Below are 16,139 nucleotides of genomic sequence, written 5' to 3'. Positions count from 1 at the left end.
TGGTGATTTGAATAAATACAAACTGTTGATTTGATTTAAGATCCTATTCATAATCACTGACCTGAGAAGTCTGGGCTATTATTTATTTGCTGCAATACAGTGCTTGGTCATAAACCACAGAAATGTTTCATTGAAGTCAAAAATAGTGTACAATGTATGTATATTATGTAGGCCACAGACATGGTGAGTTTTAATTCATTTCACCTGCTGGAGTCAAATGGATTTTACAAAAGTGTTACATTTTTAGAAGTATAATTTTGCAGTTTCCAGGGTTATTTCGTAATCTGAAAGATGAGTCTGTATTTAATGTGCTGTGCAGAAATAGAACATTGACTGCATCTGTATGGCATGAAAAAATAGTTTTAAAACATTTTGAATTCACATTATGAATTTTATACCTAGATGGCCAGATTAGCTTCATCAAAATTGGCCTGAGAAAACAAACACCATTCTCCCATTTCCATGGTGGTAATGGGTAACGGGGTCAGAAGTAAGGTGCATGTTATTCTTGCCTCTAGACATGTTCAAAAATTATAATGGAAACAAAATAAAGGTTATTGGTTGATGGCGAAATATTAATGGTTGGCAGAGATCTTGGTCAGGTTTCTAAAATGGTCTTTTGGTATGAAAATTGCACACATTTTTGACTTGGTGGCCAGGGTTTTTTCAGGATGACAGTGACAATTCATGAGATGTTAAACATTTATCAACACATTCACTATTTTTTTGGTCTGGTTTCTATTTTTCACTTCTTAATTACATAGATCTAGATATTTTTCTTTCTACCAGTCCTTTGGTAACACTGTGTATATTAATTGTTTTAAGCAGGAGAGCTAACAACATGAACATCTTTGCAGGTGAGCATGGCCACAAAAATGGTGCTTCAATAAAAAGAATGAGCCAAGTACAACAGAATTGCACCACATAATTTTGAAAACCTGAATTATGACATGTTCGCCTTAAAACACTTTCGGTAAATATATGTATAATACCTAGTTCTCGCAGTACTACATCACACATAGCTGGGTGTTCCCATGCTATTATAGGCATCATCATCCAAGTCGGCAGCGGCAGGCTCTCCAGCTGATTGGTCATTATACCCAGGACTTCCAGGAGGGGGTTGCTCATAGCCCCCTTGCTCATAGGGGTCACTACCGGGGTATGCATCGCTGGGTGGGTACTGGTCACTAGATGGATACTGGTCACTGGGTGGGTATTGGTCGCTATTACTAGGTGGGTACTGCTCATCATTGCCTGGGTAAAACTCGCTATTATTGTTAGGGTATGTGTTCCTATCATCATAGTACTGATCCTCTGGATACTGTGGGTTTCCGTAATTATCGGGATTGTCATAATTATTTGCACTGCCAGTGCCATAGTCTTCAGGATTATATTGACCATAATTAGGGCTTCCGGATCCGTACCCATCTACATGACGATTATCTGGGGAGTTGTATTCTTCTGGACGTTCATAATTATCATAATGTCCGTAATTCGGGCTATTATAATCATCTGGATTGGCATAGTTGTCAGGGGTTCCATAGTTATCTGGGGTTCCGTAGTTATCTGGGTTTCCATAGTTATCTGGATAGTAGTCTGTGGAAGATTCTGGTGGGGATCCTTCTTGACCATCAGGTCTACGATCTGGGTAACCATAGGGTTCATAGTGTTCGCCGCGACCAGCATCCAAACCGCTTGGATAACTGCCTTCATATCCCTGGTTGCTAAAGTCTTGATCATCTAAAGGTCGTTCGTCACCATATCCTTGTAAGCGATCGTCATAACGTGATGGATCTGGATAGCCGGGTTCATTATACCCTTGATCATATGGTTTTTGATCATCCATGTCTTTATCATCATAATGGCGGTACTCTGGAAGATCATAACCTGGGTTGTTGAAGTCTCCATCTTGATGAGACGGTGGGTATGACTGTCCATCAGGAGTATAGTTATCAGACTCTGGTGCCATTTTCTCATTCCACCAATGCCTGGGATCAACACCATCGGGAGAGCCTGTTCGCTTTTCATGGGGCATCTGCACAACATCTGGTTCATCATTCCAAGTTCCCTTAATAGGCTGTGACTTTTCTACTTCGCTAACATCAGCTGATATACTGTATGGTTTACCTCGTGGCTCCATAGAAACGGCTGATGTACCGACAGGTTTTTTAGCTTTAGTAGATTTCATCGAACTGCGTCTGCTACAACACCAGAATATAAATGCGATGATGAGAACAATAAGAATGAAACCTGCCACTACAGTTCCTGCAATCAATGATGTGGTTGATTTCGCTTTACCTGGATCAGTTAGAGTACCGGTAGGAGGGGTAACACCAGTTGGAATTGGCTCTCCTGCAATCAATATCATGGCACTTCCTTCTCCAACCTGATTATCACTATCAGTTACAAAACATGTGACAGTAGCACCATGGTCAGATTTCTCAGTTTTAGACACTCTTAGAATGGATTCAAGTCCTGATTGAGTCACAGTGTATCGGTCATCACTTATGTTTTCAACTTCCCACTGAAATTCTTGCATTGCAGCATTAGTCTCACTTGTGGCAGAACAGACAAATTGGGCTTGCTGTCCTACTTTAACTTCCCCAGGCGATTTAACAGTTACGGATGGGATTGACACAACTTTAATGCGTGGCAAACTGCATTCTGTATTGGTAAGATCATCAAAATAGTCACTGCTGACAGTACATTTGAAAATTGATCCGTCATCTGAAAGGACTGGAATTATATCATAGTCAAGTCTTCGCATTCCTGCAGTATCTGGAGGCATTGTGCCCTCAACAATCTGGTCATTTTTACGCCATTGCAAGTTAACTGGTGGATTGGCTATTTCAGACTCGCACGTTAGAGTTGATTGTACCCCTAATACGACAACGGTATCTGTTGGTGAATTGGAAGGATTGATACATTTTGGGTATAGAGTTGTGTCTGGTCTATATCTAACTTCCAAAGTGGCAACACGGGATTCATATTCTAAGTTTCCATTGCAAAGGCCATCAGAGTCTTTCGGACACACAGCACAGTGAAACTCGCCTCCATTATCCACACCTTGGGCTGAAGTTATGAACAATTCAAAGTTATATTGCCTCGGAGTATTCGGTGGGTCTTCTGGTATTATACCAAGAGTCAATAAATACCTATCTGATGCACCATCTCCAATTAAATCGTCCAAGTCGTTTTTGCGTACAGTACCATCATCGGAAATGATTGTAGAACCGAGTACCCATGAAACAACGTGTGTAGTTCTGTCTAAATATTGAACTCCGCATGTCATGAAAACGGCTGCCCCTTCATCATTCGTTTGATCTTCTGGTCCCTCAACAATTACAGGAACGTCTTGTGCAGTTACTGTCACTAGAAAATAAGTCAAACACAGTGCTAACACTGCGCTTTTCGGAAAAGTCATTTTTGGTACTTCTGAGTAGAACGAGTTGTATAATTTTTACTGCATCTGATGCTTTCTTCCTACAACAATCATGAATGCGGCTTACCACCACACACACAACAACCAGCGTTGTTTTCGTTTGATTTTGTCTGTCAATTTTCTTTTGATTGATTGAGTGTGTTTCTAGGGAGTTTTACATAAAATCCCTACTTTATATACCAAAGTTATTGAAACTTGCGGATTTTTAATTTTCAAGCCCAAAGGTTACAAATCTATTATCAATAGAATCAGTCAGTCACTTTTTTTTTATAAATTCATGAGCGTGAACTTGAAGTAAGTGACACAAGATGTACAGTTTGAAAACTTTTTTATAATTTAAAATCGCTGAAAATCTTGTAAATTTTATTTTCGCATTAACTATTTTTGTTGCTACGATTATTTTTTTTCTCCCAAATTATTATAAATACAAATATGCAATTTATCACGACTTTAGTCAACGCGCACTTTGAGTCAATTTATGTAAGGCTTAAATCCAAGTTTTATTGCTGATTCAAAAGATAACGTACCATTTTTAATTTTTGCGTGAAAATTATATTTATTATATTATTCCCGACACCAGACTCCGCCTTTTTTTTTTCCTTTTATGGTAGTTTACAATAACGCCCATTCATTAAATGGATGCGTGAATCAGGAAGAAAACATGCACCTCCAGCATCCCAAGTTCCAGACCCAATTATCATCACTGGCGAATGATGAATGGAGGGATGACTCATTGGGTGTGTGGGTTTCTCTTTTCAATCTTTACTACATAACATTTACAATTTAACATTTTTTCGTAAAAGTGAGGACAAAAGGAAAAAAATGGAAAAAAAAAATGGTTAAAACTCGTGAGCCCAAATAGCCCTATCATTAAACATGATCAATGAAAGAATTTGTTAAAATGGTATTAGCCTACCCATTTTCAATTATTGGGATTGGATTGTCAAAACCTTTGAGGATCTTGTCCTTGAGTTTGATAATTCCATTAAAGATCGAAGGAAATATAATTCACTCATGAATGGTCTCCCTGTTGATTGGTTTTACAATCCGAAGAAGGTGCAGGAAAGCATTTTTGATCAGGTTGTTGCAAGTTTGTTTGATAATGGTAAAATCACTAAATATTCTTACATGATCTTGAAACAAAATGATAGTCCCATTGACACTGAAAATTACTGGTTTGATGCCCTGAATGTTGATGATGTTCTGGATTGGTGCATAATTCATGATAATAACTTTTCTTGTAGTGTTGAAACCCAATTAAGGAGGCACACAGGATCACTAATTATCCATTATTATTCACCTCATAACTCGAAAACTATTTATGTAAAGTATATAAAAGTATACATTTTTTGAACGGAAATGAGCTCATAAATCCATTTAAAATGTCAGTTTTGGGTCAAAAGTACAATTTTCGAAAAATCCCAAAAACGGCTTTTTGACCAACAATTTTTGGTCCGCCATAAAAAAATTATTTGAAAATCAAAAACTGTAAAACATGAATTTTATTAATTTAGACAAATAAATCTAGAAAGTGTTTTTTTATTTTTTCGAAATTTTGCTTAGTTTTTAAAATATATGCAAAAAATCAGTAAAAACGTGTGACCCGTGTTCAAATTTTTGAATCATGGGTGATAAAAAAAGTTCTAGGCCCTAATTTTAAAAAATGAAAAAAACACTATCTAGATTTTGGCCATATCTAAACGTTTGACTTAAAACTTACCTCAGTGATGCTTCATTTAGACGCTATGGCGGACCAAAATGGTTAAAAGTGGTCAAAAGTGAACTTGCCGAAAATCGCGATTTAGACAAAGACAGCGGATTTTAGGTCCATTTTGAAGATTATTCCATAAATATATAATCCGGTGACTTGTGACGTTTGGTCAAGTTAGAAAATGAGAAGGGGCGTCCAACTGCAGCAGATTGGCATTTTTTTGTGGTTTAGAAGGTAAAATATACAATATGACAAAATTATCCGTGCACATTCGGCAGATGTTTATCCACATGGTGCAGCCATTTTATTTACTGCAGTCTTGTTTCCATGGTGCAGCAGAGCTTCCGGCAAGGCCGCGGCGTCGCGTCGGCGTTTGAGGAGCGACAGGGCGCGCGGACAGACAGACAGGTTACGCGAATAAGAGAGCGCACCACCATTAAATGCGCCATTGAAATACACAGGGAAAGACGCACTTTTGGATCGCGCTCAGCAGTTCAAAAACGTATTTCAGCTATCAAGTTTGGTATCAAATTAAAGCTAATCATGTATAGAATATTATTCTTTCAACGGAACATATTGCTAACCGTCGACTTTTTTCGCTATTTTGCCGCAAAGAAAAAGTATGCAAATTTAACCTTAAAAATCACTCAATTTTCGAAACCGGACATTGTCCAAATTCGCGCCAAAACTCCATCTCTGAAATAAAACATTGGGACTTTTTCTCATATTTTGTCATGTAGACACTTGTCGGAAGCAGATGAGCTGAAAATGGGCAAATTTTGACTATACGTTTTGAAAATAAAGCCGCAACAAGCTCAAATAAGCGGTGGACTATTTTAACCGAATTTCACTGGTACATAAATCGTGGAGTGATTTGGTGGTGCGCCCTCTTATAAACGGCAATAGTTATCAAAATCCAATTTTTTACCTTTTTAAAGTAAACTAAAGACAGTTTCTAGTCATTTTGCAAGATTTCATACCTCTGCGACATTCCGTTCGGAAGAAATGATGTTCTAAAAATCAGCACGGAGTCACCAAAAGACCCAAATTTCAACATGTTCTTCAACACGCAGAGTTTTGCAGTTGTTGGACAGAAAATTGAATGTTTGATGCTAAAAGATACTTTCTAATTTGAATTTTTTAGTTGTGAAAAGTACAAAATGTGTGTTTTCATGTTTTGAATATCTTCGATATAGGCCTATTTACATAATTATGTCAAAGTACCCCCCCCCCTTCTCTTTCTCTGTCTTAAAAACAAGGCCTACTGATATTGGCAATTGAAGCAAAAATACAAGTTTGTATGCGTTATTCTGATCTGGTATAAATCTACAGCAAAAACACTCACAAAAGTGATTTTTCATGCTTTTCTTAACGTCACAGACTTGTATTTTTGGATAAATCTAAAAAAATATGTTCCTAAAATTAATCACAAAAGTCATTTAAAGCGTTTGCGAATGAAATAAAATGATTTATTAACATTTTTGGCCGTTTTTTATTCGCTTTTTGTACAGAAGCGCGTACAGCCCAACAAACATTGAAAGCCTCTTATAAGAGAGCGCACCACCATTAAATGCGCCATTGAAATACACAGGAAAGACGCACTTTTGGATCGCGCTCAGCAGTTCAAAAACGTATTTCAGCTATCAAGTTTGGTATCAAATTAAAGCTAATCATGTATAGAATATTATTCTTTCAACGGAACATATTGCTAACCGTCGACTTTTTTCGCTATTTTGCCGCAAAGAAAAAGTATGCAAATTTAACCTTAAAAATCACTCAATTTTCGAAACCGGACATTGTCCAAATTCGCGCCAAAACTCCATCTCTGAAATAAAACATTGGGACTTTTTCTCATATTTTGTCATGTAGACACTTGTCGGAAGCAGATGAGCTGAAAATGGGCAAATTTTGACTATACGTTTTGAAAATAAAGCCGCAACAAGCTCAAATAAGCGGTGGACTATTTTAACCGAATTTCACTGGTACATAAATCATGGAGTGATTTGGTGGTGCGCCCTCTTATAAACGGCAATAGTTATCAAAATCCAATTTTTTACCTTTTAAAGTAAACTAAAGACAGTTTCTAGTCATTTTGCAAGATTTCATACCTCTGCGACATTCCGTTCGGAAGAAATGATGTTCTAAAAATCAGCACGGAGTCACCAAAAGACCCAAATTTCAACATGTTCTTCAACACGCAGAGTTTTGCAGTTGTTGGACAGAAAATTGAATGTTTGATGCTAAAAGATACTTTCTAATTTGAATTTTTTAGTTGTGAAAAGTACAAAATGTGTGTTTTCATGTTTTGAATATCTTCGATATAGGCCTATTTACATAATTATGTCAAAGTACCCCCCTTCTCTTTCTCTGTCTTAAAAACAAGGCCTACTGATATTGGCAATTGAAGCAAAAATACAAGTTTGTATGCGTTATTCTGATCTGGTATAAATCTACAGCAAAAACACTCACAAAAGTGATTTTTCATGCTTTTCTTAACGTCACAGACTTGTATTTTTTTTTTTTTTTTTAAAAAAATATGTTCCTAAAATTAATCACAAAAGTCATTTAAAGCGTTTGCGAATGAAATAAAATGATTTATTAACATTTTTGGCCGTTTTTTATTCGCTTTTTGTACAGAAGCGCGTACAGCCCAACAAACATTGAAAGCCTCTTATAAGAGAGCGCACCACCATTAAATGCGCCATTGAAATACACACGGAAAGACGCACTTTTGGATCGCGCTCAGCAGTTCAAAAACGTATTTCAGCTATCAAGTTTGGTATCAAATTAAAGCTAATCATGTATAGAATATTATTCTTTCAACGGAACATATTGCTAACCGTCGACTTTTTTCGCTATTTTGCCGCAAAGAAAAAGTATGCAAATTTAACCTTAAAAATCACTCAATTTTCGAAACCGGACATTGTCCAAATTCGCGCCAAAACTCCATCTCTGAAATAAAACATTGGGACTTTTTCTCATATTTTGTCATGTAGACACTTGTCGGAAGCAGATGAGCTGAAAATGGGCAAATTTTGACTATACGTTTTGAAAATAAAGCCGCAACAAGCTCAAATAAGCGGTGGACTATTTTAACCGAATTTCACTGGTACATAAATCATGGAGTGATTTGGTGGTGCGCCCTCTTATAAACGGCAATAGTTATCAAAATCCAATTTTTTACCTTTTAAAGTAAACTAAAGACAGTTTCTAGTCATTTTGCAAGATTTCATACCTCTGCGACATTCCATTACAACAAGTAAATGGACATCCTTCAATGCAAAACACATTGTCAATAACACGCCGTATTTCATGCATAGCTTGGTATGGGCTAAATGCATGTACCCCGTTTTTGAGAATCTCCTGTTCCCAACAGAAACAAATTTTGATAAAGTAACTGTTTCCTATGTAAATTCAATATTTCCTCTAACCATCAATACCAAACATGTATTCTTTTGTGAAAAAAATATGCATGTACCCATTGCTTCGAAACCTATAACTTTTACAACTCGCCACCCTCTGTTCCGGTCAAGTTCCATTGAAAACACATGCTATGAGAACTACCCATCGATGAAGCAAGACCTCAGCGGCCAGAGTCGATTTATGTGTCACTCATGTACTCTATAGTCATAGTAACACGCCCAATAGTTCCTGTCGACCCTAAAGCACATTCGAGCCAAATATCAAGGCATTCGACATATTTTTACCATAGGTACCTGTCCAATATTCATAGGCATCTTTCGATCTCAAACATTCCATCAAATAACATGCTAATGACCCACCGTGCAGGGCGTGATAGTTACGTTATGAATGGCATGACGTCATTATATACACAATGGGATCTGGGTGAACGCATTTTCAATTGGGGTTTCTTTTATATCGCTTTTCGTGCAATTTTTAATGGTACTATAATATTCACTGATAGTTTAAAGCAATTTGTTCCTGGTTTTTATTCTCTTTTTCCGTGCATCGTGACTTACTTTAGGACTAATGAATTATTATCAGTATTCCAAAATTAGGTTTTAAAATTTGGGAAATATTACGTTGAAATAAAATCTGTGAATATAAACTAAATAAAATATTCATTTACTGTAAATACACGATACAATGTTAATGGCCGGACTTGATGTTTTATTCCGGGGTTTTATAGGCCTAGTTTTTGTATTTTGGAAATGCTGTTTATTGGTTTTCTTTTCCGTAGGCCTTTACAATTTACGAACAGATATTAAAGAAGAAAAATATTCCATTTATTTGCGTTTTTGCAATAACATGCGGGGGACGAGGGCATCACGAATTACATCACCCCTCCCCAAATAATGATTGTAGTTTCTCCTCATTTGCTTGTGCGTTGCCACAGCAGTCTGATAGATGTGCATGCGCTTTGCGATCCTCTCTATCTCATTTACATACGAAATTGATTACTCGCATGGGGTCACATCAGGTCAATGCGTGATAGCTCAACCAACAACTGTTGTTTATTCATTACTACTGAAACAGCAGTGCACTATGATTGGCTATATGTAAATTAAGCATTGGGGTATCAGCTAATTATAGTTTGTCCTCTTGCCCATGTTAACTTGTTGTAATGCCGTTCGGAAGAAATGATGTTCTAAAAATCAGCACGGAGTCACCAAAAGACCCAAATTTCAACATGTTCATCAATACGCAGATTTTTGCAGTTGTTGGACAGAAAATTGAATGTTTGATGCTAAAAGATACTTTCTAATTTGAATTTTTTAGTTTTGTTTATAGTACAAAATATGTGTTTTCATGTTTTGAATATCTTCGATATAGGCCTATTTACATAATTATGTCAAAGTACCCCCCTTCTCTTTCTCTGTCTTAAAAACAAGGCCTACTGATATTGGCAATTGAAGCAAAAATACAAGTTTGTATGCGTTATTCTGATCTGGTATAAATCTACAGCAAAAACACTCACAAAAGTGATTTTTCATGCTTTTCTTAACGTCACAGACTTGTATTTTTGGATAAATCTAAAAAATATGTTCCTAAAATTAATCACAAAAGTCATTTAAAGCGTTTGCGAATGAAATAAAATGATTTATTAACATTTTTGGCCGTTTTTTATTCGCTTTTTGTACAGAAGCGCGTACAGCCCAACAAACATTGAAAGCCTCTTATAAGAGAGCGCACCACCATTAAATGCGCCATTGAAATACACAGGGAAAGACGCACTTTTGGATCGCGCTCAGCAGTTCAAAAACGTATTTCAGCTATCAAGTTTGGTATCAAATTAAAGCTAATCATGTATAGAATATTATTCTTTCAACGGAACATATTGCTAACCGTCGACTTTTTTCGCTATTTTGCCGCAAAGAAAAAAGTATGCAAATTTAACCTTAAAAAATCACTCAATTTTCGAAACCGGACATTGTCCAAATTCGCGCCAAAACTCCATCTCTGAAATAAAACATTGGGACTTTTTCTCATATTTTGTCATGTAGACACTTGTCGGAAGCAGATGAGCTGAAAATGGGCAAATTTTGACTATACGTTTTGAAAATAAAGCCGCAACAAGCTCAAATAAGCGGTGGACTATTTTAACCGAATTTCACTGGTACATAAATCATGGAGTGATTTGGTGGTGCGCCCTCATAAGTTGCACAGTGCATGGTCGTGTTGCCGCGAACGAAACCATGATTATTTTTGCACAATTTTGTCCTGTTCCGTATAAAAAAAAGATCATACTCTGTATTAAAATTTGCGTACATCAGAACATTCAAATTAGCATAGAATAACTGACAAGCAATTATTTTAGCAGATAGGCCTAATCAGGAAGTTTTATGAAATGAAGAATAAATTGAGACATAATCATGATAATTGCGATTTCTGTTTTGTACTAATTTTCATAATTTTGTTTTAAAAATGCAATGTTTTTGGTGATTTTTTTTTTTTTTTTGTGTTGACAAATATTGCATTTTTATGTTCATTGTCCTTTTCTGAACCGCAAACATGATGTTGTTTCTACTCGTTGCTTTTTCTTTTTAGTTGGTGCTTGAGAGGCACCACAGCGGCCCGTCCGCGCCAAAGATAGGCATTTTAACGCCCGTTAAAGCTAGGCCTACACCACAGGAATCCCAAGTAAAATTTTAAAAGATTCTGATGTGTCGCATTTTTAATACTCAATATTCCGTTTTTGTTATTGTAATTGTTTGTTACGGAATATCAAAGTTGTAAAATATTTTGTACCGCATAAAAAGTGAATAAAATACAACAACAACAAAAAAAAAGTGTGTCTGTTTTTGTTTTCAATCAAATAAACGTGTAAAAAGTGGGGTAAAAGTTGTAATATGTCTTGAATAAACTTCTTGTAAAACGGACAAAAAGTAGGCCTATATATATATGTTAAACGGGCAAAACACGGAGAGGTCACAAGAAAACTGAAAAACACGGAAATTTACATAGCCTAACAAAACCGAATAGAAAACGGAACACTTATGGCTTTAAATTAGATTATGGTTTATGCAGTAGGCCTACCGTAGGCCTATATAGGCATCATGCTTTCCATGCTATAAAGAGCGTTTTAAAACACTGCATGAAAACATTCACGGAAAATGCTTTAAAGCAGTAATTACCTTTTAAAGCATGCAGAAAACGTGAAAGTTGAAAGCCAGACAAACATTGCAAATAAAAAGGCATTCGGCCAAAACATTCGCAAAAAGTGTTGTAAAACCAAAAGGTCAGTTATCGCAATCATGGCATGGTAGACCTAATAGGCATACTAATGGAAATGTAGTTAAAATGGGTTATGAAAAAAGCACGAATTTGCGTTTTCGATTATATTTCTCGTTTGAAATTATTATTTAGCATTAAAACATTCATGAAAATGCTTTCATAAACGCGTGCTCGCTATGCCGATTTCAAATATCGACATTTTTGACATAGAGTTAGGCCTATAGCCCTATGCCTAGATGGTCAACATGATGTAGGCCTATTGAAATGTCAACGTTTTTGACATTGCGTTAATGGTCAATCAGGAGTAGAGAACGTTTGAAAACGAATCTTAAATCCGTGTTTTAATAACACTTTGAAACATTATTCGGGTCCTTTAGGTATCTAATATAGGCCTACCGGTAGTAACTGCTTGCCTATTTTGTATGGTCTTCAAAATGAAGACGAGACTGAACGACCGCAGAGGCTCCCGAACCAAGGCTGGGACTGCATAAAATATAAGCTAATATAATAGGCCTATTATTGTCCAACTACACCAACTTGGTAAATCAAATAGGCCTACTAACAATGAAATGAATGAATGAATGAATGAATGAATGAATGAATGAATGAATGAGTGAAATAAAACGAATTTTTAAACATAAAATAATAAGCCTAATGATGTACTATACGGGCTAAGTCTAGCATACTAGCAAAATATTTAGGGCCTACGTTTTCTATCGTATCTACCAGATTGCGTCATCATTACAGGGCTTCTTACGGGTAACTACTTCTTACAGATACATTTTATCTTTTCAAGTTCAGAATGAAACTTGAAAAACAAAACAAAAACAAACAAAAAATTCACTATATGTTCATATAAAAAAAAACCCTATAATTTATACCACTATATCAGCACTTTTTTGGCGAAATTTATCGAGTAGGCCTACTGATTCTGGGACGGGGACGGTGGTGGTCTGTCGGCCCGCAGTTTCGCAATGCAATGGTGCAATCTTTACCTACCTTTGAAGAGATCAATACGATAAAATACGGTAGTGATCGCGATTGGCCACTCCAGCGCCTCAATCAGTAATCACCTCGCCCATCCAGTTTACACGTGTGCGTGTCTTTGCTAGCTGTACGCCGCAGTACGCGTTACGAGAACGCGATCTATTGCGGGAAAACAATGATTTATTTGCTTTTGCATTTTGACGAATTTTTAATAAAAAAGGGTCTTTAAAATAGCTTTTCTTATGGTTCAACTTTTAAGATTTCTTTAAAATCTATTAATGACAAGATAAAATACGGTTTGAAGATGACATTAGTGATGAAAACTCAATTTTGGCCATGTAACACTTCAGTGATCCTGTGTGCATCCTTAAAGGCTTTTTACTTCAAAATCTTTCATAGGGCAGTCTGCACTAACAAATTTCTTCATAAGATTGGTAGAATTGATTCCCCACTTTGCTATTTTTGTGATAAATTTGATGAGACTCTTATCCACTTATTTTGTGAGTGTGATAAAATTATTCCTTTATGGGATAATTTGTGTGACTTAATTGAAAGCAAAACTGGTGAGAATTTGCAATTTTCCAATTTTCAGAAAATGTTTGGTTTGGACATTGAAGATTCTGATCATAAAAATACTATTAATTTTCTTATCCTTTGTATGAAATTTTACATTCATAGATGTAAGTTCCAGAAAGTTGCTCCTAATTTTCAAGCCTATAAGAATTTGGTTAAGATTAAATTTAATACAGAGAAAAAAATTGCTGAAAACAGAGGCAAATTGTCCAAACACTTCAAGAAATTTTCTTTTGATCCGAGTTCTTAAGAGGAATTTAATCTCCTGCTTTTCTTTGCATAAGTATTCAAATGTTTTTATTTTTTAATTTTTTTGTTGTTTTTTTGCATCAGCCATAGATATTTCTACAGAATCTTTGTCTGTTTTTTGAAAGGGAACAGTTACCATTCTTGTTTGTCTCTCTGTTTTCTGTTTTTGTGTGAATGTGGTGTGGTGTGGGGATTGTGGGAGGGTTCTTGTCTGGGGATGGGTCTGTTGTTGTTGTTTTTTGTTAAAAACCCTGGGTATGTAGATTTGATCGAGTGTTTGTTCAACCATATGATTATGATGCCTTGAATTTGATTCTCTCTTGAATGTGATGTCTCATTTATATTTCAATTGACACTCACCGCTTATGACAGTGCTGGGATAGTTCTCGTTTTGTGCTTTTGTCAGGCCTGGTTCAGCTTCTGCTTTTTTACTATTCTTTTTCTTATGTCCTGGCTTCAGCTTGTGTGGTGTATACATCACAGCACTAGTGAGTGGTGGGTGTCAATAATTACAAGTGTAACTGCATATCAAACTTTAATTTGGGCTTAAAGGAATAATTGCATATTTGTTTATAATATTGTATGGCTGACATGAAGAAGGGGGCTGGTGGTTTTCTGTAACTTTTCTCCACCCACCAGTCCCAAGTACAGGGAATAAAAATGGAAAAACAAAAAAATTATTGGGATTGGATGAAAAAACTGAAGAAGTTTTAGTTATTAATTTTTGGTCAAATTTTGTATTGCACATGAGAAATACAATGAGAAATCCTACAAACGTTAGTGCTTTAGGAGGCTGTCCTCCCCTCCCTGAAATGCAATGTTGAAAATTCCAACCCCCCCCAAAAAAAACTTTGATCAAAATATAACTGGCTTTTTAGCGTATTCAGACTTCCCCACCCCAATTTCGCTTATAACGTCATCAAACTTTTAGTTTGTTCCCATGAAATGCTTTACCTACCTTTTCATCACTTGAAAGGCTTAGGAACGTTCATAAATACTTTGGTAGGGGGGGCTGGAAAATTTTGATTTCGGTATGTCAAAACTTTTTTGACCCCCCCTCTGTCTGTATGTTAAACTTTTAGAACCCCCCCTCTTTATGGACTGAAAACTTTTTTGACCCCCCCTTTTGTATACACCCAGACTTTTTACCCCCCCCACACACACACACATAATGAAGATATACTAGTACTTAATATAATCCGCACTTGTTTCCACTATAAGTAATGCTTTATTTTACTAGTATAGTGGATTAAACTTATACAGTTTGAACCTTGTTACAAATTCAAGCAAACAGATCCGCAATAAATGTATCATTTATCAGTGTCACTCTTACAGGCCTTATGTCTATAATAGGCCTAAATTGTCAGGACATCATAAAATATAAATAAATTGCTTTCAAATAAGGTCTCAAAAGTTATTGCACGGATGTATCAGGGGTGTATCCAGCTTTCTTGGTGTGGGGGGGGGGGCAAATAAAATTTTGGGGCACAGACGAAAAACAATTGCAGTTGCTTTACATACATATATACCGGAGCTTTAAAAAAATGCTTTACTGGATGTGCTCGCGTAGCGCGCAAAAATTTTGTATTTTACTCTATTTACACCTATGATCGGGATGAAAAGGGCTTTATTGTGATAATGTGCGCGCATAGCGCACAAATTTTTATTTAACTTTTTGGACCCCCCCCCCCCTTTATGGGTGTCAAAACTTTCTTGACCCCCCTTTTGCCACGTTCAAAACTTTTTCACCCCCCTTTTTGGGAGGTCAAAACTTTTTTGACCCCCCCTACAAATTTTCCAGCCCCCCCCACCAAGGTATTTATGAACGTTCCCTTAGTGCCTCCTAGTGACTTTTTTCAGAGGGGGCGCAAAGAGGAGCAAGGCAAAGGCCCGGGGTAAACAATGATGATCAAAAATGGGCTAAAAAGTACAAAAAATAGGGTGACAAGCATCTCTCAGTGAAGCCAAGGGGGTGGGTGGGGTCAAGACTCAAGAGTTCTCATAGGGGGTAGCTCTACCCTAGTACCCTAGTATGGCAGCTATGGCCCCTGGATAATAACTATCTGGCCAGGACCTGGCCATGCATTGTTCAGATGTTGAGGAAAATCATTTTTTGTTCAAAGAGGGCGCAATAACCACACTGGCTTCAACCCCTTTGTATTAGCTTGTCTTTGAGCTTCTTTGAATTCTGGGGCATGAAGAACATCTAAAATCCAGTTTAACATAAAAGTAACAGAAAATGGCAAACATCCATCAAAATAAAATATTTGTTTTTGTTATAATAATATATCATTAATAAGATGAGGGGATTCAATTTTAACAAAAAAAATCATGATGCAGTCATGTCTACAGTAGAATTCACCACGACCTTTGCAGGACTTAAACCCCATTAAAAGCTATTAAACCAAGATAACACTCATTGAAAACAGCTCAACTGATTAAATCAGATCTTCTCTGGTTAAATCCACACTACACATGTTT

At 36.4% G+C, this 16,139-nt stretch overlaps 1 protein-coding gene across 1 annotated transcript; it reads right to left on the bottom strand.

Moving 5' to 3' along the window:
* Positions 1 to 854: 854 nt before the first annotated feature.
* On the bottom strand, positions 855 to 3,608 carry LOC140158861 (uncharacterized). The gene has a single exon (XM_072182116.1). The coding sequence runs from the start codon at positions 3,422 to 3,424 to the stop codon at positions 1,013 to 1,015; it is 2,412 nt and encodes an 803-aa protein (XP_072038217.1). The 5' UTR covers positions 3,425 to 3,608; the 3' UTR covers positions 855 to 1,012.
* Positions 3,609 to 16,139: the final 12,531 nt, after the last annotated feature.

Source organism: Amphiura filiformis, chromosome 8 (genome assembly GCF_039555335.1).
Source record: "Amphiura filiformis chromosome 8, Afil_fr2py, whole genome shotgun sequence".
Taxonomy (NCBI): Eukaryota; Metazoa; Echinodermata; class Ophiuroidea; order Amphilepidida; family Amphiuridae; genus Amphiura; species Amphiura filiformis.
Note: the sequence above shows the minus strand (reverse complement) of the source record. Positions and strands in the feature narration are given on the sequence as shown.